This window comes from Xiphophorus maculatus, chromosome 5 (assembly GCF_002775205.1).
Source record: "Xiphophorus maculatus strain JP 163 A chromosome 5, X_maculatus-5.0-male, whole genome shotgun sequence".
Taxonomy (NCBI): domain Eukaryota; kingdom Metazoa; phylum Chordata; class Actinopteri; order Cyprinodontiformes; family Poeciliidae; genus Xiphophorus; species Xiphophorus maculatus.
The window spans coordinates 25,086,071-25,109,190 of record NC_036447.1 but is presented as its reverse complement, the minus strand read 5'-3'; the positions used below and the strand labels follow the sequence as shown (position 1 = coordinate 25,109,190).

At 39.0% G+C, this 23,120-nt stretch overlaps 1 protein-coding gene across 3 annotated transcripts in view; it reads right to left on the bottom strand.

The window, feature by feature from the left end:
• The window catches only part of helz (helicase with zinc finger), a 63,152-nt gene that overhangs the window by 5,252 nt on the left and 34,780 nt on the right, over window positions 1–23,120 (bottom strand). For all 3 annotated transcript variants that reach the window (XM_023333727.1, XM_014472058.2, XM_023333728.1), the window contains exons 19-32: window positions 20,481–20,599; window positions 19,340–19,485; window positions 17,955–18,102; window positions 14,648–14,831; window positions 13,631–13,859; window positions 10,807–11,098; window positions 7,283–7,328; window positions 5,730–5,917; window positions 5,421–5,625; window positions 5,230–5,312; window positions 4,624–5,128; window positions 3,609–3,870; window positions 2,800–3,448; window positions 1,205–1,448 (exon numbers count right to left, since the gene is read on the bottom strand). In XM_023333727.1, the coding sequence (XP_023189495.1) occupies window positions 1,205–1,448; window positions 2,800–3,448; window positions 3,609–3,870; window positions 4,624–5,128; window positions 5,230–5,312; window positions 5,421–5,625; window positions 5,730–5,917; window positions 7,283–7,328; window positions 10,807–11,098; window positions 13,631–13,859; window positions 14,648–14,831; window positions 17,955–18,102; window positions 19,340–19,485; window positions 20,481–20,599 (3,300 nt within the window). The remainder of the gene's footprint in view (window positions 1–1,204; window positions 1,449–2,799; window positions 3,449–3,608; window positions 3,871–4,623; window positions 5,129–5,229; window positions 5,313–5,420; window positions 5,626–5,729; window positions 5,918–7,282; window positions 7,329–10,806; window positions 11,099–13,630; window positions 13,860–14,647; window positions 14,832–17,954; window positions 18,103–19,339; window positions 19,486–20,480; window positions 20,600–23,120) is intronic.

Sequence of the window (23,120 nt, the reverse complement as noted above, 5' to 3'; positions counted from 1 at the left end):
AAACTTGCACTGGTAACAAAATCAGGAACTCTTTTTTTTAAATAATAAAATAGAGGAGTATATTTACGCCAAAAAACAAACATTTTGAGATGAATCTAAAACTTTCTAGATAAAAAACTTGTGAGATTGAAAGGTAGAGAATTTGCTAGAATAAGTGCAGAAATTTACTAGGGAAAAAATATTTGAGATTTAAAAGAAAAAAAAATTGCTACGAAAAATATTCTGAAATTTTTAGATTAATCCGAAAAATTTCTAGAAAAATAAATCGACAAAATGTTCAACTTTTGAAACTCAGAAAATTCCATGTTTCCCCCCCCAAATGTTTCAATTTTCAAACTCAGAAATTCCCAAGTTTTAAGTCCAGAAAATGTCAGAGATTACGCTCAAGGTGAGTTTTGTTGGGGGGAAAATTTCCTGCTTTTTGTCTCTCCATCTACACGCTGCTGTACAAATCACTAAACCTGGACTGTAACGATTCAAGTGCTGCCATTTTTTACATTCTCCCAACAAATTTATGGGTAAATTATCTGCTTTGAGGCTTTGTTAAATTATATTTTACTATTTAGCACCTTCCCCATCTCTCGGGCCTTCTGGTTCTGCAACCCCAAAACCAGAACAAACATTGAGAAGCAGCATTCAGCTTCTATGATCCTCTAATCTGGAGCAAACTTCCAGAAAACTGCAAATCTGATGGAACACTGTAAATCAGGACTAAAAACCCACCTCCATATTTATCTATAATTGTTAGCACAGAATCTGGCACGTTATGCATGTACAAAAAACCCCACATTTTGTCTAACAGGGACATGTACTGTACATGCTGATCAAGAAGAGCAGCGATGTGGAAAAATAAATAAAAAATATCCATTTTATATATTTTTTTTCAAACTTGAGTCTGAAAGTTAAGAATAATATAAAAGACAGTTTTTACTAATGCCTCAGATTAAATGTACTTTTAATATCCTGTGAAATGTTATATCTAATCTGTTTTTAGGCTTTAATTTTTTTTCATACATCAAATGAGAGATTAAGCAATAAAATGTTTTCTAATTTAAAAAATAAAAGGAGCTGAATTGTTCTTTACTAGCATTTTCTCTGTCATGTGTTTCATTTCCTAGCTTAAGTAGCTATAATAGCAACTTTTACTCAACTAAAATAATTGTTTACAGCAGCCCTACACACACACACACACACACACGCCCACCTAGAAGCTCACGATGCTGAACTAGTTTGCTAGCTCCATTGCATGGAATGTTCTGGAATGGACCGGGACCCCCGCCGTTGCTGGGCCAGAGGTGGTCGTGGGGGGGGTAGGTGTAGGAGCCGTGCGGTTGCTGTGGGTGATCCTGGGGCTCGGGATGACAAGGGTGGGCTGGAGATGATTCATCCGGGTAGCTGGAGGAGATGCGGCGCTGATAGAGGGGCCGGCCCGGACCTCTCGGTTCATACTGCGAGGGAACAGAAGGATGGAGGAGCAGGAAGGTTATATTTATCTGCCTGGACTCGGCTTCAACACGACACTGACAGGAGATTTCTTCTAGAAACCACAGAGATTCAGCTTATTTAAAGAGGGGAAGAAACAGATGCATAACGTGTATAGATGCACCGATCCTGTATTAATATCTGTATTGGTCCTGATATTCTAAAAAAAATAAATAAATAAAAAATTCTAGATTGGATATCAGTGTCAATGTGCCCGTTCCATTTGGCCGCTTCTATTCAGTCAGATTCTATACTTTGTTGTCTGAATGACGTCATGATTTATTATTTATTTTACATCATATATAGAATTCCTAAAATTACTTTCTGAAAAATTTGAAAGGTTTGTTGTAGTTTACTTTTACATTTGACCAAGGTTGCCAAGCTTTTAGTTTATTTAATTTTAATTTGGCTGTTTTACTCCTAATTGCTCTGACTAAAAAAAAAATTAAGTTGTGTTATTTTTTTGTGTTTCACCATTGTTTTAAGTGTGGTGCACTGATGCAGAATTATCAAATAAAAGAGTAATTCAGTACATTTATGTCTCTGTTTAAAACAAAAAGAAACATTTTAAGTCGATTCAGGGCTGTTTGTATCGTATCAGATCGATCTGATCTGATACTAAACCTCCGATATCTGTATCTGTATCGGAGGTGAAAAAAGTGAATTGTTGCATTTCTAAGAGAAACAAAACACAGAAAGGAAATTATTACAGCAACAGTAATTAAAAAAGGAATCGTTTTCCTTTTGCGCCTCAAATATGTAGTAATAAAAGAAAGTAAAAAAAAACAAAAAACAAAGGATGAGGGTAAATTGAAGAGAGAGAAGGACGCTTCCTGTTTTTGGTATAATAGTGAAGCTAAATTCTAAAACTTGGAACGACAATTTACTCGAGGTTTTCAGTAAACTTGAACAAGTCCAAGAACAAAGATTTGCTGGAGCAGAGTTTGCTCTCCTCTTTTTTTAAGCTTTTTAAAAAGGTTCAGGGTTTCTTCGGGTATCACAAACACAAAACCTTTCAAGACCTTAAAAAAAACAATATGAATGAAATTGAAGAACTAGGTCATGACGGAAATTAGACTTATATTAGGAGAAATAATGATGTAATTTTTCTCTCATATAATAAACAGCAATTATAACATGCTCGGAGATGTGGCTGTTTTGTTTTAATATGTCTGTGTTATAAAAAAAGAAGAAACGTTTTAAGTCAATTGAGTCCGGCTTTTCTGAATTGGAATCGACCGTAACTAAATCTCAGACATCGGAAGGGGGAAGAAAAAAAAGTGGATCGGTGCAAAACGACAAACGAAGCAGGCGTACCTCGTCTACGCTGTGGAGGGCAGCGGCTGCTGATGTTCTAGGGGACAGAGGGTGGTAGGACTCGGAGTCCGGGCCTTGATTTTGTTGCTGTTGCTGTTGATGGTGTTGCTGCTGCTGCTGCTGCTGCTGCTGTTGCTGCTGGTGGTGGAGTTGCATCAGCACCTGCTCCGGCCTGCTGGGGTGAGCCATCAGGGGCAGTCCGTACAGAAGGCTATGGCTCTGGTTCCCTAGGAGGTGGTTCTGCTGGGACACGGACGCCGCTCCGCCGTGGGACCACTGCGCTTCCTGCAGGAGATACTTCACGTTCGATGGTGGGGGGCTGCTACCACCGGACTGCGCTGGCGGCTGATTCGGGTAGCTACCGGCATTGTACAGGGGGTTCCCTGGGTGCTGCTGCTGCTGCAGAGCCGGGTTGTTGAGAAGGTTTTCGTTGAGGAGGTTCCGGCCGCTTTCGTGGGAGTACAGTCCTGCGGGGAAGGGGCCAGCGTGATTGGACAGGGGGGCTAAGGAGGACGAGGGCTCGCCGGAGGCACGGGTCTGGGACTGTCGATACTGGAGCAGGCGGGACTGAGGCGGCGGCTGCAATTCGGTCGCTTCCCGTGGTTCCGGCTGTTCCTGGGGGGGCATTTCTCTCAAAAGGCCCGGGTACCTTAAAGCAACGTGACAGAAATACTTTATTTATTTATTTTTTAAATTGACTTCAGAATGGTGTCCAATCCAACAAAAACACAATATTTCAAATGACTAACACAAAAATAAAAAATGAAGAAAAGAAGAAAAAAAAAAACACTTTTTAGACTAAGGCTAACCTGGAGCATGTTGGACCCGCGGTGGCAGAGGAAACGGCTTCGTCGTCCATATTGGCACTAAGCCCCCAGGTAGCAGCCCGGAGCAGCTGAGGGGGAAAGCGAGCCATGCCAGATTGAGCGAGGTGGGCGAGCTGCTGGGGCAGAGGAAAGGCAACACTGCCCTGGAGGAAGGGGCCTGTTGCTTCCCCCCACTGGCCCAGTCTGGCCGCCTGCTGCTGCTGCTGCTGGCTCAGGGCTTCTAAAGTCAGGGGACTCTGGAGGTCTGAAAGGTTAAAGAAATGTGGGATTGGTTAACGTTGTCATTTGAAAAGCACTGACTCAATGAATTTCAATTATTTACTTATTTTGCATTTCAAAACAACAAATGAGCAAAAAGGCCGATCAGATCTTACTCAAAACAAGGAATGAAACGATTAATCAAATTTTAAGTGATTGATTGTTGAAATAGTCAACTAATTTAGTAATCAATTAATCGTTAACTGGAGCATACAGGCATAAAAATAAGGCGGTTTGATGGAAGAACGTCATACTGAGAGCAGTAATGAAGCCAAAACTGTACAAAAATATATACATTTGTATTTAAGATAAATAAAAATAAAATAAAAAACTTTGTAAATATGTTCTACCCAGAACTTCTCAAATGGCCTAGTTTTAGCTTCAACTAACTAGCTAGCCAGCAGGTGTATATTTGCTGCTAGCCTCAAGTCACAGAACACAGTATGGAAGAGCACAGACATCAAATTTTGCATCTTACATTTCTTCAAATTCACGTAAGATATTTAAATGCCTTAATTTTACATGCACAAATTTGAGACTTAATACTTAAATGACTTGAAATCTAAGGTCAAATACCATCTTATTTTTCGCTTCGACTGTTGCATCTATTGTTTTTCCAAATGCACTACTTTGTTTTTGCCTGAGATTTGACCAAATCAGTCACATGGTGGTTTTTTTCAGCATTCGCACAAGCGTTTCACGTTTTCTCACTGAAATTAAAGGATTTTTTTTAACCCACCTAAACCGTCCACCAGACTTCCATCCTGTCCATCCTCCCCAAAGTTGCTGACCCTGTTGTGCTGTGGTAGGCCTGGGTGTTGCGCCCCCTGGTGGCCCATGTGAGTCCTAATGGTGCCGCTCATCTCCTCGGCCCCCGAAGACTCCGCCCCGTCCACGGTGGGCGATTGCACGGATCGGTGAGCGGCCATGGAACCGCTGAAGAAGGAAGCGTGGCTTCCACCAGTGAAGGCAGGACTGAGCTGTTGCTGCTGATTCTGTTGGGGCATCCCTGGATGTTGAGGCTGGCCGACCCGGTAGGGAAGTCTAGGAACGGGGTACTGCTGGGGGAAGGTTCTTCCGCTGGCGGGGTGTGGAGGAAAAGCTGGGCTGGGCGGTGCCAGGTGGTAGTTGAGGGATCTTTGGGTAGCTGAAGGGTCTTTTCGGTGAAGCAGAGCGTTCGGAAAGCCAACCAGACCTTCTGGTTGGGAATCTAAACTTCGACTTTGACCGGTGTCTAAATCTCCCTGCACAAAAACACACAAAAATGGACTTTAACGTAATCATAATAATAAAGGAGCCTTCATGAAACATAAATGCGCATTAATCGACTAACGGGTAAACCTGCCTGTTTTTCCCTTATGTCTGCGTTTTTCCTCTCTGGCGTCTGAAGACGGGTCTGTTCGGCCTTTGTGCAGCCGTCTACTTTACCTAGAAGTCACAACATAACCACCTTCAGTCAGCTCAAGTGTTTCTTGTTTACAGTTTATTTGTAGCTGCAGCTGATTGGCCTGAAGTTTAAGCACAAGAGAAGCAGACCGTTCCTGATGAGGTCGGCCTGCAGGTCCTTCTCTGGGCTGAGCTGGGCCAGTCCTAAAGGAGAGGGGTGGGCGACGCCGCTATAAGGGATGGGAGAGCCTCGGTTCTGCGGCTGAAGCAGGTTTAAGTTGTAGGCCATGGCCGCCGGGTGGCTCATGATGCGAGGGTCCACAGCAAAGCGGTTCTGGTAACCTGGCCAGGGCAACTAAAGACAACAAAACTAAATCACGGATCAAAGAGATTTTTCGCAGGTGCACCGCACGCAGTGAGGGAGCAGATTACTAATTCAGGTTATTGGGGAAAACGTACCGACAGAGGCATGGGCATGACGACGTTTCCTCCGTACATAGCTGGTACGTAGAGGATGCTGGCTCCGGTGTGAGGGTCGATGCGCTGCACGGGGCTGGGCGACTTCCCTATGCCGGCCGGCGTGGCACCCAGAGGGGGCGTGAAGGCCCGGATGGGGTTTCCCATCAACACAGCAGGGCTGGATTGCACTAAAATGTGAAGTGTGACAAAAGGAATACAAAAAGAACAAAAAAAAAACAAAACACTTAAATGGACTTCCTTCAACGACAATGGCTATTTTTCAAACTACAAACTTTTCTAGAAGTAGATTAGTTGAGGTTTTCTGGTTAATTTAGTGCTTTAATAAAAATCTAAAGACAAAAATAATACAAATGTATGGTAGAGATTTCTGTCAAGATCAAACATTAAATGCAAAATCCACAAAAAACACAGACGGGATAAAATGGATGGATTAGAGAAAGGATCGATAGATGGAAATCAATTTTATCGATTGAACAATTAAGATTTAATTTTTGGAAAATTGGGTTATTGTTTTCCACCAATGCACTCCTTTGGTTTCCATAGTTCAGAGTGATGTCAGCAAGCCTTTTGGCCGCCATCTTGTTTGACAAGCATGTTTACAGCTTATTTGGACTTTAAATTTAAATTTCTTAATTCCAAGAGTAAAGTCATATGGCAATAAAGTTGAAACCATGCCAAATAAAGTTTTAACATTTCCAGAATAAAGTAATAAAATTAGGAAAATTAAGTAGTCATTCTAGTCATCAACTAGAACACAAAATAAAAAATTTAAATGAGGGATGTTATAAAACATAAAAAAATAAAATCCTATAACCTGGCCCTAATGCTCCATTGTGCAACTCATAGATGGGATAATAAAAGCCACTGTTTTAAAAATATTTTGTACCATTTTTTCTTATATATTTTGTGAGAATAAAGTAGATTAAAATTGGAAATCGGGTCTCTGGTTTGAAAAAATTGATTTTTAAGCCATATGGCCCAGGTCCAAATAGATGGAAGGTGTGACAGACGACATTTTCACGACAGAACAAGAAATGAAGTTTGCTAATGCAAAGATTTTTGAAAAATTGTTTTCTAACTTCAACTTAATTTTCTTCCCCCACGGTGTGAGCAGTACCACCTTGACCTTCACATTTTATACCTTTTCACTGCAGAGGAAAAATGTAACCAGCATCATAGATGGAGTCAAATTTTAGACTTTCACAGATTGTTTTTTTTTTTAAAGTGCAGCTTGCTGACACAAACCTATTGTGCTTCCCTAGAAAGATTATTGTGTTGTTGGCTGCGCGCTCTGATGGTGTCAAGAGCCTCAGGCCTGTGTGTATCCGTCTGGGCTGCTGCATCAGAGAGCCCACGCTGGGTTCGTTTAGAGGGAAATAATCTAATTGCATGTGTTTTGCTTTTGACCATTTTCTTTGCCAATAAAAATGGCATGCGGGCAGGTACAAATCCCAAATAAACCTAAACGAACTATTTATTACAAATATACACAGTTCAGTAATATTAACAACACACAGGCTTTTGATACTCACCATATCCATCAGGTGGGAGGTGCTCTGTGTGGTTCGACTGTTTCCCCTACAGGAAAGCAAAGCAATTAGTTATGAAACCACAGTTACTTTAGAACAGCAGGAAGGGGAATCAGTGGGATACGTAATATGACAGTAAAACAACACAGAAAAGCAGATTAGTTACCTTACAGTTCTGAGTCACAGTCACGATCTTTAAAAAGCCTGACCTGCCAATTCTGATTTTAGTTGATGCAGATTTTTTTTTTTTTTGTCTGAAAAGTTGCCAAATACAGAAACAAAGTTGCTACATTTTGCAACTGTTGGGTGACCATTGCTTAGAGTAGCTGATTTTAAGGTCTTTGTGGAGGTAGATAAGATCGGTGGATAAGACCGGTTTCACGTTCAAGTATCAGACGATCACCCAAGACTGACGAAACCGGTGCCAAGAAATGGGCCATCGGTGCACTCTTCCTCACAATTTCAACTTTATACAACCTGCCCACCATTTAAACAAAGATGTCAAAAGAAATCAGCTAGTATCACCATGATCGGCACCATCGACCGCTCAGAAACTCCAAAATATGATCTGCTAAAACGCACCACACTAAGCGCTTCCAGGTGGCCATGGTAACAGCACTCTCCCATATTGACCCATTGAGGTTTTTTTTTCTTTTTTCTATTGTCATATTGTAATCCTTGTTTTTTTCCACCATTACATCAGAGAAATTGTATAGTCTGTAAACTTGTCTACTGGCAATAAAATTAGCCATTTTTGGTAATGGTAAGGTGTTTAAAATGAAGTGAGAAAAAGAAAAGAAACCAACATGTTGGGACATCTTCAACTTTCATTCATTCAGTACGAGAGGGGAAGACTTTCAGGAGATAACAGGAAGTGAGAGCTGAATAAAAATCTTATTTTTTAGCTTTCTACATCTATCTCTGAGCATGCAGAATGCCTAAATCTTGAGAGGTTAAGGTAAGGACTTACCATGTTCTAGGTGACATGAAATGCTAATATGAGAAGCTAACCACTAGTTTAATGCCCTATCTGTTTTACAGCAATAATACACAAAACCTGTTTTACAGCTACCATTTTTTCATCATTATTATTTACATTTATATTATGATTAGGCCTGTTATGATAAATTCTCTTGGACGATAAATTGTGCCAGAATTTATTGCAATAAACCATAATAGTTATTGCAAGAACACACTGTCAAAAATCAATAAACTTTAAATTCTAACATTTAAACTGGAAGACATTTTAAATATTCAAAACAAATCAAGAAAACAACAGAAACAACAAATAAAATGAATTGTGAAAACTGTGTAAACAAAATTATCTTTCAAACAAAGGGGATATTTGAGACCAAAGCACTAGACTGAAGAGTTTTTTTCCATTCAGTTTTCAGTAAAAAGAGAGAAAAGAAAAAAATATAAATCAAGAAAATGAAAATTATTGAGTTTCTTTTTATTTATAATGCGATTAATTGATTTATTGCTTATTGTGGCAGGCCTAAGTGTGATGTGGTTTTTAAAACGAACAACTTATGAGAATTGCATTTTTTTTTATTTGAGATATTTTTTCCCACGTGAAATCCAAATCATTAAAATAAATATTCATTGGTGATAAAAACGGAAAAAAAAAGTTCAGACAGAAAATTGGCCGCAAAATTCTAATACAACCAACACAAACAAAAGTTACAACCTGGTTCTTGAAACATTTTTAATATAACCACAAAAAGACGGACATTTTTAAAACTTTGTAGAATAACTTGTATTAAAATCGATACAATCTGAATGCTCTGGTTGTTAAATGTTCAAGGTGCGATGACAGAAAGCACCCACTCTGTAGTTTTCTCACAAGCAGCTCAGAGAGCTGTGAAGTGTGCAGCTCTAGGGAGGGAAGAGTGGAGCGGAAGTGTGTGTTTATCCCTAAAGCTGGCTGCCGGAGCCGGGGCTCATTAGGCCCAGTGGGTGATGGCAGCAGGTTGGCAGCTCTGCTGATTTCGTTAACCTTTACACCTCAGGGCGGGCGGCGAGAGCAGACAGCCACACAAAGACGATTTAAACCCAGCGAAACAATCTAATAAGAGACCCTTGTGTGGAACACAACGCTGATTTCCAGTCTGATTTTTTATTTTATTTTTTCTTTATTCCTGGCTGGCAAATTGGTAATCATAAAATCGTTTCCTGTGGTGAAAATTACATGGACTTTTTAGCAGATTTGTAATTTGTTTCCCACCTTCAGAAAGTGTAGAGAATTTCTCTTTTTCTATGTACAAGAAGTTGCATTATTATGGTAATTTCTTTGCTGATTTGCTAAAGGATAAAAATATGACCAAATATCTAACTGGTCCTACAATATTTTCCAGATTAAACTAGACATAAAATAAAACGTTTATTTATTTTTTTCAGATTTTGGTTTAAAATATCCAAAAACAAAATCAATTTATAAATCTGCCTTTTAGTTTGAGAGTCGGAGAAGAAAACCCAGCAGGGGCTCTGCTGCAGTTTTGCATAAAATTATGCAAAAGTGAAACAATAAAGCTGCACTGGTTAGAATTTCATTGATTCTCAAACTATTTTTTTTTTTGGTAAAGGTTTGTTTATGCAAATTACAGTCAGTTCTGATGTGTTTTTAAGAATCACATTGGAAATATGTTTTGCCTTTAGTCGTTCTAAAATATTGATGTTAGAACCAGAGATGACGTTATTCTGCATGTTCAAGAAAACGTTGTGATACTTCTGAAGCTCTAAAATAAAAACACACTTTTATTCATCACACAGCGGACATTTTAAGATGTCTTTAGCATCCAGTGATATCAGTGTAATAACTCCATATAGAGAACATAGACGATTGCCTGTAACTCCAATATTTCTATGTTCTATGATAGAATGTCTATGATAGAATGTGTTGCTCTCAGTCTTCCTGTTATCAGATTAACATCTTACTCTCTCTCCCAGTCTGGATAAACTGGAGGCAAGTCTCGATATTGATTCTTACATCCGACATCAGCTTAAAAACCTTCCTGATACTTAAATACAGGTTTTCTGTCAGTAACGACATCCACACCGAAGAGAATTGTTCACCTGGTAGGGGTTTGGTACGGTGCATTCAAGACTGGAAAAACTTTCTGATAATTTGGTGTTTGCTAAAACTGAAAAATGTAGTAGACCACTCAACTTCCCACTAATTCTCTTCTAAAAATATTAACAGAAAAACAAACAAAAAAAACTGTCCTGTAACATTTACATATTTTAAAGTAAAACTAAACCTACTTTAAGTATAAAAGTACAACCAAAGCCTGATCCCTAGTAAATATCCAGTCCAATGTGTGTTAAAGTGAACTCTCCCTAAAGTTTTTGCTTCTGATGGCTGAGATCCTAAATCCCTGCTAATGTCTTCATCAATAACTAATGCTATAATCTGAAACCAAAGGGATGAAGATGTAATTATTTATAGCTTTTAACAATATACATTGTTGCTGGATCTTTTCTTTTTCCTGCCAGCTGTGAGGATTTAGAAAAAAAACCCTCAATACCTTTGGAGGGGACTGCTGCTGCTGCTGTTGGTGATGCTGCGCAGCCTGCTTGTTGGAGGCAGGCAGACCGTGCTGAGGATGAGGATGATGGTGGGGATGAAGGCCCTGGGAGGAGGACTGGTGTCCCTGAAGGGGCCTGAGGGCCCGAGGGATGAACTCCGGGGCCAGCGGGTTGAGGACGTACGTCTTCTTGAGCTCCAGGGCCTCCAGCTGAGCCTTGATCTGCTCGAAGGTGATGCCGTGCAGGCTGGAGTTCTCGTGGCAGATTGAGATGAAATGCTCCCAGAATTTTCTGGAAAGAAAACAAGAACGAAAATTAAGCCATTTCTAAATGCACGTTAAATCAAAGCATCTTTCTGTTCGGCGTTTTTAAGAGCAAAGTTTCCGCTGCGCCGCTGACCTCGACCTTTCGTTGCTGGAAATCTGTGCAAACGACGCGCTTTTCTCCTAATCGCATCAATTTTACTGGCTGGATGCTGACAGGCTGACATTTGCCAACAGCCAGACAGTGAAATCCTTGACATGTTGTTTTGACTAGCGTTGGCAAACCGCAGCCATTATGGAGACGGTTGCGGAGGCGGGCCCACATCGATTCAAACAATGAGCCGACAGCATGTTGGATCAATTACAGCCTATATCCAAGTAAAGGAGCAAATTTATCCAACTTGAGATGTGTCCAATTAATCCCAAATGTAATTGCTGTTGTATTAAAATTAATTCAATTCCAAAATACTTTATCCAACGCCAGAAGAAAACTAAATGCAATTTTCTTCAAAGATTTGTTTTAGATTTCGACGGCTGTGGACAGGAAGGATATCTGCTAGCAGTCAGTGTTGCAACGAATCTGAAGGAGCTTCTGAGAGGAGACAATATGTTGTGAGATAACGTCTTCAGGAGAGGGTGCTCAGGCTTGCTCATAATTTTCTTGATTTTATGAAGATTTTTACATCATCTGCTCATCTTGAGAGGAGAAAAAAATGCCTTTCCCAAAAAAAGAGGAACAAATCTTAAAAAGAGTAAATCTGAATGTAACAGAGCTCCTCCAACATGCTGCCGCCTTGAGCGGCAAAATTATGTGCTGGAATCTATACTCTATTATTCCTTCCTTAAATTCGTCTTAACTGGATATGACCATCAAACCTACTGTCTTGGGGTCCAGATTATAGTGTTTATGTGTATTATGCATTTTCCAGGCACACAGAGCATTATCTAGTAACTATGTTAACTTCATCTGTTCAAAAGAAATGCTGCATATATCAAATATAACTTAAAAGAAATGTTACCTTGTAAATTAACACCTTAAAATTGGACCCCTGTCGCTTTAAAAGCTCCTGCTCTTTCTGAAACTCCGCCTTCAGGAACTCATCACATCATCGCTCCTCTATTAAGCCTTTAACAAGTGCAAGTAGCTCGTATAACGAGCCCAGCTGATGCGCCGTTTCACCACGTTTGCTCATTTCTGCTGGCTAATCTGAAGGAGCCGAGTGGGGAGTTGCAGGCGGAGGACTGCTCTGTGAGGCGGCAGCTCAGGAGCTGCAGTTCTCAGAAGAAGGCGGAGCTAGGTCCACCCAGGCATTTTTCACAGCTGAGTGGTTGCCATGGATACTGAAGGATTTCTAAAACATGCATGACAGACTCAAAGCAACACTCCAGGTCTGTTTATGATGAGGGAATAACAGTATAACATGATGTAAAGCTCAAAAAAGTCAATTTTACAAAATACTGCTCCTTTAAATGAGTCTACTCCCTGTGACTTTGCACCAGCAACACAAATAAGAGTACAGCCACATTTGGCAGATTTTCTAGCAATTATGGTCTATTTTTGTGTGAAGAGCCTCAAAAAACTAACTTTTCATGACTATTATTTTGATAATCAACCCTGTTTTTTTTTCCCTCTTCAAAGTTCAATTAACAAAGCTGCAGTGGTCCTTTGTGTGACATGACCTTCTCAGATATAAGCACAGAGTTCTAAGTACAGGAGAGTAAGCTGTGCAAAAGACAGCTAAATCCAAAGTTTTTCATTTTCAAAACCTTTAAAGCATAGCAGCAAGTTTCCTAAGCAGGAAGAAAACATTTCCAGAATGCCTCGTCTGATATGTCAAGAGCCAAATAATGAACAAGTGCTATTCAAAAGCAGCACAGTAGGGCTAACATGCTAACAGTAGCTTAGCAACTGAGTGATAAATGAATGATATACTGTATGTTTATGATATCTGTCACTGTCACGAAAAACAACAGAGACCACAATTTTTGAAATGTCACAGAGAAGTAGGTTTTGTGTAATACTGAACAAATACAAATTGATTTCTTTCAGGGCTTATTTGAAGCTACAGTTTTCAAGCATTTTGTTTCATTTCACTTTCCAAAGTGTCATAGTGGGAATGCGTAGTGGCCAATTCCAATACTTTAATCAGTTGGATCCACTTTTTTGTGCTAGCCACAATGTCTGGTGATCATAACAGTGAAAACCCCCTAAAAAAATAAATCTGATATGTAATGTACATAAAAATATTTGGACCACAGTTAATCTTTCAACAAACACAGTCTGTTAGCTAACCTCTTTGCTAAGAGGGGCGGCACTAATCTTTTGGAATAAATGAATAAAAAGTACTATTTTTTTATTTTAACAAATGCTTGATGTAATACGGAAAAACATTAAATGAGCCATTTAAAAAAATAAAATAAAATAAAAAATGCAATTTACTCTTTAACACCAATGTTACAGTAAGATTTAGTTTGTTATGCAGGAACATCAGTTTTTACCTTCTACTTAATCTAACAGCCATTATGTCAAATCTGTAAATGACAGATTTGAAGGGATTACCTGCAGCGTCCAACAGAGCAGAGCGCTATGGGGTCTCCCACCACGGCGACCAGGGACTGAGCTCTGGTGATGGCCGTGTTGAGCAGCTTGTAGTTTGACAGGAAACCGTAGTCGAGGTCCTCGGTCGAATCCTCCACCAGCTGCTCTTTGCGTTTGATGGCGGTCTGCTTGTGCTTGCAGGTGTGCCGCGTCCGCACCGTGCTGAGGAACAGCACCCGGAACTGTTTACCTGCAAAGAGACATTTTTATTATTTTTTTTACTATTACATTCATTATTTTACGGAAATGCATCAATCCAGCAGGATCCAACAAAACATTTAGGTTTAGCAACAGAGAAAACATTTAATTTTGTGTTATTAATTCAGGTACAAAGTAGGATTAAATGTTAGCAGAGATGTATCAGAAAAAAGGCCATCACTCCCATTATGCAATTCAATAAAGGGTCAAGTTTGGTAATATTGTCCTAGTTTTTGTTGCTGTATTAAAAAGAATACAACAAAATGATCACATTTGCAGAAAACCTGTCATGATAATCTAACATTTGTCCAACTCCAGAGCTTGTTGATAAAACACAGAGCTTATATGGGCAAGAAATTTAAAATCCAAGTGCTAAGAAAACTTTCCTTCCTGTTTGCAAGCTGCGCTTTGTTTTATGCGTGAATAATGAGACATGAAGAAAGCAGCTGGATGCAACACAAGCCAGAGCAACAGAACTGAAAAAGCAAAAGAAACAAAATTCTCACCAAGTCTCAATATTACAAAGAAAGTTGGAACCACTGACAAACCAGAATGAAATACCTTAAAGAATCAAGTTTTATGACATATTTGTCATTTTCAGCCAAAGCTTGTCTTTATTTTTCTGCTTTGTTTTTAACGGCGAATTCACTGAATAATTCTGATAAATCTAGAGAAAGAAAACTACCACACCATTTAAGTAAAGATTAGTACAAGGACTAGTTTAACAAAGCAAATTTTCCGTATCATTTAAAACTTTTCTTCTTTCTTTTTTTTGCTCACCTTGGACGTTAAGCACTCTTTCGACGCTGACCTCGTGCATTCTCTTCTTTCGGAGTTCGGCACGAATGCGGAAGACCTGGTCGGCGTACGGCGACACCACCCCGATGCTGCCCTCGTCCAGCTTCCCCCAGGCCACCGGCCACTTCTTGCGCAGCTCCTCCACCCGCTCCACAATCTCAAACACCTACGGAGTGATCGGGGTTTCCATGTCAACGCCACAAGAGACTTTAAATATTTCAGCTCACACAATAATTCTGTGTAATTTATTTTAGCTGAATATGAACAGAATAAGACTGTAAAGAGAGGGTAAAAAGGACGGCTAAGCGGATGTATGTTAAAGCTGTTACGTTTAAACACGAACAGTAGAGGGAAAAAAGTATCTTCAACCAACCAAAATGTGGATGTTAAAAGATAAACATAAGTCCCGCTGTAAGTTTTATGCTGAAAGATAAAGGCTCGGCTAATTTAAGGCTGTCATGTTGAAAGTCTCTTCATAGATATTATCACGGTAAGTTTAAGTTGCAAAGTCTCAGTCATAAAGGTAATTAATCCAATAGTTTAGTCGTTTTAATGTGCACAGGCTGCAACTAACTGTTAGTTTTGTGATTCTTTCCATTTTTCTTGTGATTAACTGCATTAAAAAAAAAAAGTAAAACATTCGGCAGATTTTTCATTTAACCGCTTAAGATTATTTTGTACAAAATGAGAATTGGACAAAAATACAAAGAAATGATTCCATACTTTTTCTTTTCTTTACAGAAGAGAAAGTTTTTATTGCCTAAATTTCAATCACATATCATTATTTTAATCTTTTAGTGAACGCTTGATTATTTGTAGCAAAAGATGCATCTGCAGGTAAAACGTTCTTCTAACATCAACATGTGAAAAGTTCAGCTTTCTACTCGACTTATCAATAATTTGTAAGGCTAATCTGTAGATTTTTTTTTTTTGATTAATTTGTGATTTGCTTAACAGGAGGTTTTACTTATTTATTTATTCTTTTACAGAATTTGAACCAGGTGAAGCTGAAACTATACCACTTGAGGAGTTCTGGGTAGAACATACACATTGACAAAAAGTTGGTTAAATTTTATGTGCAATATCTATGAACTTTTTGAACATTTTTGGCTTAATTATTGCTTTGAATATGTTGTTCATTCAGCAGTTAACCTTGTCCTGAGTCTGTGCACTCCAGTTAACGATTAAGTTAATGGCTGATTATTTCAAAAAGTGATTCATCACGAATAATCATTTCAGCAGTAGCTCATCTCTCTACCATCATTATAATCGGTGATATTTTAGCAGCAATATGACACATTTTTACATTTGTTTTGCAAAATAAAAGTAGCCAATCACATTACCTTTGGTTTAATTTACTTTGATCCAAGATTCTTTTGTTTTAATTTCTTATTGCTTATCAAGTGAAACCATGTTACGTTGGTTAGTCCACACAGTGATGGGAGAGACACTGATGGTTTCAACAGACTTTTATTGAATAAAAATAAATCCCCCACTTTTTAAATTACTGTATTTTTCTGACTATAAGGCGCACATAAAATCCCTACATTTGCAAAACAATCAGCAATGTGCCTTATATTCCGGTGCGCCTGTATGAACAGTGCACCGTATGTTTCATTACGACTTTGGTAAGCGACGAAGCCACTCCCCTTGATTGTCGAAGCATAATCGCTGCTGGTCAGAAACCTCGTGGAGTCAGCTCTCTATGCTGTCTAGACAGACTTGTGTTGGGGTGGCGAACCACTTTTCCTGATACGTACGGTGCTTCAACCCTCAATGAAGACAATGAGACTGAATCGGATGATGACGAGAGGGATCCGGGCTTGCTTGATGCCGCTATCGCCCAACTGTTAAATTTCGACACCGAAGACGAGGAATTTGATGGATTCGTAGAAGATGAATGATTGAAAAAGTGAGTGTACTTTTTTGTGTAATGTTGACAATTACTGTTAATGATTTGAATAAGGCCTGACCTATCCGACTACCGCATTTTGTTTCTCTTCATGCCCCTTATATCCCGGTGCGTCTTATATGTGAAAATAGATCCGTTCACTGATACTGCGTCTTATAATCCGGCACGCCTTATAGTCCGAAAAATACGGTAACTTCACATGCCCTGAAATGAGACTTATGAGAAGAAAAGACTTGAAAAAAGGAGGCGACACCATGCCGTTTTCACACTATGATCCCTTACATACACCTGACCTGAAATAGCACTGAGCAAGTTTGGGGATATTTTTTCACAGAGCCTAAAAGGCAACATAAAAAAAATTAAATTATTTGAAGAACACAGGGCGCTTTCATGACTTGCGTAGCGGTGAGGGATCAAAGACGGTCCATCAAAACAGGAAGCTGTGGTTTAATGAAAGCAGACTATCTGTAAAACCTGGAATATCAATGCTGACTCGAGCTGAAAAATGTCTGGAATATGAAGTGATGCGTTTTTGGTTCAGAGTCGCTCTGACCTAAAACCTAATCATTTTGAAAGAATAAAGTTTATTCAAAAGTTCATTTATTTCCAAATTCCAAGATAAGAAATCACTTCAAATATCACAATCAAATCTGTTAGCTATTTATATTGGTCAGAATTCAGTTGGTGAGTCTTTTTTTTATTTCATCTTTATTTGAAATATGATATGCTATACAACTGGAAATAAAACAGAACACATTTAAGTAAAAGTTTCTAAACTCCCCTATTGAATGCTCAGAGCTCAATTCACACTGCAGATTTATAGACAGGATTTCTGCAGGTTTCAACTCAAATTTAAGGCTTTTTAAGACCATAATGAAAGGAATTTATTTTGTCACAGAAATGTGCAAACGTCGACCAGTCAACTCATAATAACTTATCCAAGATAAGTGCAAATTTGTCATTTATCATTGCTAGCTCGATAGCATTTTGACATTTGGCTAACAAAAATGAGTGTTAGCAGTGAGCTGCAACAGTCTCAAGTTACAGATGTGCGACTCAAAACTTTTGTCTGACAGCGAGTCCAGCGAGAAGAAAAAAAAAATGCATAGAATATATGAGATAAATTTTATCTTGACGTGACTGTGATTAACATATTTAAGGCCAAGTTACTTTTTAAAATGCATAAGACATTTTAAACTTAAATACATAAATTTAAGATTTTTTTTAAGGATGAGCGGACACACTGGTAAGACGAGAATGGATTGTAGGTTTAGAAAAAAAATATTTAAATTACACTTGGTGGACAATGTTAATAAATCAATGGAAATATTTGTTTCATCACATAACTGCATAAAGTGGAAATGCTCCAACTCGTACCTCTGCATTGTTGTAGTAGGCAGTGCTATTCTTCTCCTGGACATCTTCTCCTCTGGCTGTGAAGAAGGTCAGCGGGTAGAAATCCTTATGGCACGGCTGCTTCCCACTCGCGATGAGCTTCCCGTCGTAAAATAACTCGGATGTGTAGCTTTAGGAAGAAAAAGCAGAGAAATGGCAGGAAATGAATATGAAGTTCATGAATGAATATTTCTCATTAAAACTGAAGTAAATAATTGACACATGGCTGCATATAAAGGCTTAAAGGGATTTGATACAGAACTGCTCCTTGCCAAAAAACTAAAAATGGTTTAATTGTAACAGAATTTAAACAGGTTTCAACAACTCAAATTTAAGACTTTAAAAGTGAACATTTTAAGACCATAACAGAAATGTACAAAAGAAATAGATTTTTTTTTATTTAACCAAAGCTGTATGAGTTGGCAACAGATGTGAGCCAATGGTAAAGACGGACGTCGTCCAGCCAACTGTTGGTAAATTTAGATAGATGCAAAAAGCTAGCTAGCTAGCAAACAAGCATTGGCAGCTTTTACTTCACATAAAAAGGTGAGTGAAATGTCAGTGGGCAACTCAAACTTCTGCATCACAGAAAAGTCTAGATAAAATATGCAAGATTACATAGTTCAGCCACAACAAAATTTAAAACATGTCATAACATATTTAATGCCAACTTGCAGACACGTGGACATCCTGTGTTACACAAGAGAAACTACTCACTGTTAAATTTGAAACCATCAAGGTTTGAAATGTGAACCAAAAAAAAAAAACAGTAATACAAAAAAAAAGTCTACACCTGTGAAATCTACTTTTTCAGTCAACATCCTTAATAATAAAATATTTTTAGCTGAAGAGATAAAATAGAAAAATCTTTATTAGTCATGCCTGAAATAGTGACTGATTTTAAAATAAATGACAGTCTACATTTTCTTTCTGCTATTTTCCATGTTCTGTATATCAAAATCACAAACATGTTTAACGAAACAGCTTCCTTCATGTTATTGCAAAAGTAAATTTTTCATTTGTAAGAAAATTCTTCAGATCCTGTTATACTATGTTGGTGAAAATACCTTGATACACTTGATACACTGAAATGGTTATATTTAAATTTAAATGTACTTCTCTGTGACAATCGACAAGAAGAGAGGAAATCATTTGTCACAAAATATGTTTGTTGTATGAGAAAAATTCTTTCCAAATATAAATTACAACCACACCGGTGTGAGAACTGCTCTCCCACTACGTCTGTACATCTTTATTCCACTGGTAGACTCCGCTCCTTAACGAAGGCAGAACCTCCCACCGCCTTCTTTAATACCGACTTTCCCAGAACCGATTTGCTGCCGGCAGCGCTGAGTGCTCACACCTACTTTATGATAGCTTCGTGGGAGCGGTAGTTCTCGCACAGGAGGATGCGACAGGGAAATTCGGGGGGGTAGTGCTCGTACAGTCGGTCCAGCAGTGACACGTGCAGGTTGCGCTCCCGCGCAAACTCGCTGTACACAAACGGACTGAGCTGCAAGGTAACAGAGAAAAAGGGAAATTTGGTTCATTTCAAAGTGTCACCCAAGGACTTTGATTTCATTAAAGCAAAAATGAAGTCCATCATGTTTTCCGTTTCACCGAAACGTTGAAGCTAAACTGATTTCTTTTACAAGCTCAGCAGCAGAACTGCTGAATAATACTTGCACACCAGACGATTGGTAGCATTTGATTCCTTTCATCTTAAAAGCAATACTAAAAGGGAAAAGATTTGAAAAACAAAGCAAAAATATCACCTGAACCTCAAATTCTATTTCGACTTGGGGTTAAGTATAAAAAATGTTTGACCTTTTCTACTTTGACCACTTTTTAAACAAATCAGATAGGTATTAGATTTGATCTTTATTTAACATATTGGGTTTGATTAAATCATTAAAGGCCACAGTCTTCTATGAATATTAAATTAGCTCATACACTGCAGAATGCAAAACTACTAAATAGACAAAGTAAAATAAAAGGAAACCACTTTTCTTCCACTAGAAATGCAAAGAACCTGTTTTCCAGGTTAGAAAAGCAAATGGAAGGCAGAGATGTAACAAAGTGAATCCTGCGTTTGCATCCCGTTTCTCTGTGTTGACTGAAACGGAATAAAGACGGAGTTTGTAAAAAGTAATTATTTCACGCCAGACTCTCACGGTGTCTTTATCCCGCGCTCCCAGATAATACTGCACACTCCCTGGAAATCACAGGATGAGAAAAGTTAGGTTTTTAATTTCTTTTGCTGGCGCAGGAAGCTTGACTGACAACAGTCTTTGTTTCTGTTATCTGTGGCCCGGAAAACTCAAAGGAGGCAACAAATGTCCCAAATTCTTTTTTTATATACATATATATCAAATTATTAACTTAAAATAAAAACATACAAGCCTTTCATAGTGAGTAATATGTACTTCAAATTGAGTTTGTAAGTAAAACCGAGCATCAAGTCAAACATTTTTTTTATTTTCAGCAATACAAATCCTCCGGTCTCACCTGCATATGGTCCCCAGCCAGCACGATGCGGGTGGTCTTGCTGGCAAGAGGAAAAGGCATGATGGTTTCACACTCCATGGCCTGAGCTGCTTCATCCAACAGGATATGGGAGAACAACCCTTTTGGGGGAGAGAGAAAAAAACACACAAACTATTAGTTTACTCTCTGTTCCTCAAAGTGTTGCATACTAAAAATGGAGACAAATTCTGCAGAGTCAATAGGGTAGAAAGGTTTTTCTCAGCCAAAGTTTACCAAACAGAGACATATAAAGAGTCTAGAGTCAAATGAATCCATTGTGGGTTTAAATTTAAAGCCTAACACCAAAGGACGCAACGCATTCTTTGCAAAGTATTCCTAATTTTTTATTTTTAAAAGGGGCTGTTTTGCTTATTTAAAAATCAAACCTTACGATTAAACAGCTGAAGCTTTTCTTTTATTTATCTAAAGAAAAACTATTGAGAAATAATTTCCGTGGATGTATGTCAATAATGTCTCGACCACCATTTTCAATCAGCGATGAGACCGCAGTAGCTGGCGAGAAGGCGATGATTCCATGGTCAAACTTTGATGTCCAAACCATTTTTATCAATTGTGGCATATAGTGTCAACTGGATAGGGGAATCCGCAACAAACAAATATGCTGACAGATTCCAGAGAAATTGGCCGCCCAAAGGTAAAAATTCAAAATGACTACAACTCTTGAACACTTACGACCCGCCCATAATCCGACATCCTGCCCACGTTCACACAAACCAGTGAGGCACACACCGCCAATGGACCTTACCACAGGGGCCGCGTTTCATTGGCTGATGCCCATTCTACCTGGTCACGTGCGCGTCCGTCTCACAAACACACTTAGCTTCCCGTTAGCTAAGAACAGCATAATGGCAGAACTGATACAACTTCTACACCTTGAAGCCTGTCTGCTACACAGTCTTACTAAAGACTAAACAGATCAATATGCAATGTGTCTGTATCTGACATACACTAAAGATTTTATTTTAGCAGAAAAGGCTTTGGACTGAACTGTTACTCCTGTTAGCCACGTTAGCACCAAGTACAGCTAGTCAATCAACCATCGCTGTGTTCAGGGAAGCGCTGATTAATAATCGAGAAATAAATATGAAGCCTGGAGACTTGATATCCTAACAGACTGAATGTTATGTTTTTAACGTAATCTTTGCTCGTCTTGCGGGGCGCAGGCGGTTGCCACGGTAACAGGTGTGCTTAAACTACAAAGAGAGAGAGAGTAAAAAGGTAGGAGTGGTTCTGAGTTGATCACCTGTTCGGGTTATTTTACCTTTGTTTACCTTTGCTGTGGCGCATTACAGCCACTGTAGTTTCTAAACTAATTACCTCGTTCGTTTGTCTTTCACAACAAACATCAAATAGAACAAATATATTTCATAAAATTTTAACAAATGGCTTCTACCGCGATAATTATGTGAAATTAAATTAATTATATCCCAACTTCAGAAGATTTGCCTTTACCTTTACAGAGCTCTTTGGTTCCTCCTATCAGTCTGTAGCTTCACATACTGACGTCATCAAACTAAATTTCAGATCTACCATAACTGACTGACACCTGCTGGCCTCAGGTTTGCAACCAGCTTGTGACTGAGAAACCAGTAACCTCCTCCCAGATGATGACATGAACTTGTTAGTTCCTCTGTCCATTTAGTAGCTGATATACTGTGAAAATCCGGTAGAAATGACTAATCGAGTCATGTTTACATAGAAACAACGCGCCGCGAGGCTTTGTTTGTGAGACCTGCGGTCACGGGGGTCGGTTGTGGGCGGAGCTTGGTAAGGTCCATGGAAGCACACCCAACTAGGCCAAAACTGAACCAAACAATTACCGGCTAGACAGAGATTTGACAATTGAGAAGAAGCTTAATTAAGATGTCAATTAGTGCAAACACATACATTAGCATTTAAATCTTCACCTTCTGTTTTCGTTGAGGGCTCTAAAATGGTTCTACACCCTCATTTAACCGGTCCTGCAAACCTAAGGCAGGGGTTTTATAGAGAGAAGGGTGGAACCCCGATTTCAAAAGCTCAACTGGTGCTCGGCAGCATGAGTGGGGGAGATAAAACAGCATGGCAAATGAGTGCTGGAACAGGGAGTGGAGGGGCGGAAAAAAAACAAAAAACGAGCGGCTGAATAACAACCAGCGAACAGCCTCTAAAGCTGAACCGGTTTCACAGAGAGGTGCATGCAGACATAAAATGTGACAGCTAAAAAAGTAAAATAAAATTTCTGGGTTGTCAGAAACGTAAACAAGTACCACAAACACGTCTACAATAAAATTTTAAAAAAGAGGGGTGATCTGATATGGAAAGGAGTTTCAGTCTTTAGCAGAACCCTTCGAACAAACGAATGCATGCAAACATGCTTCTGAGCATTCTCAGCTCCACTGTTAAATCTGACAAAACAGTGCCAGTCTGAAGAATCTTTTATCATAGACAAAAAAGCAAACATCTGTGTTTTTGCGCACAAATTTATCGAGCAAAACTGCGGCGACATCTGCCGAGTCTGTCACACGTCTTATTAGTGTTACACGTGGGGACCGTCATCTCCAAACAATTCCTGCCAGAGCTCGCTGTGAGCGCAATTGTTCTAGAACTTGTTTAACTTTC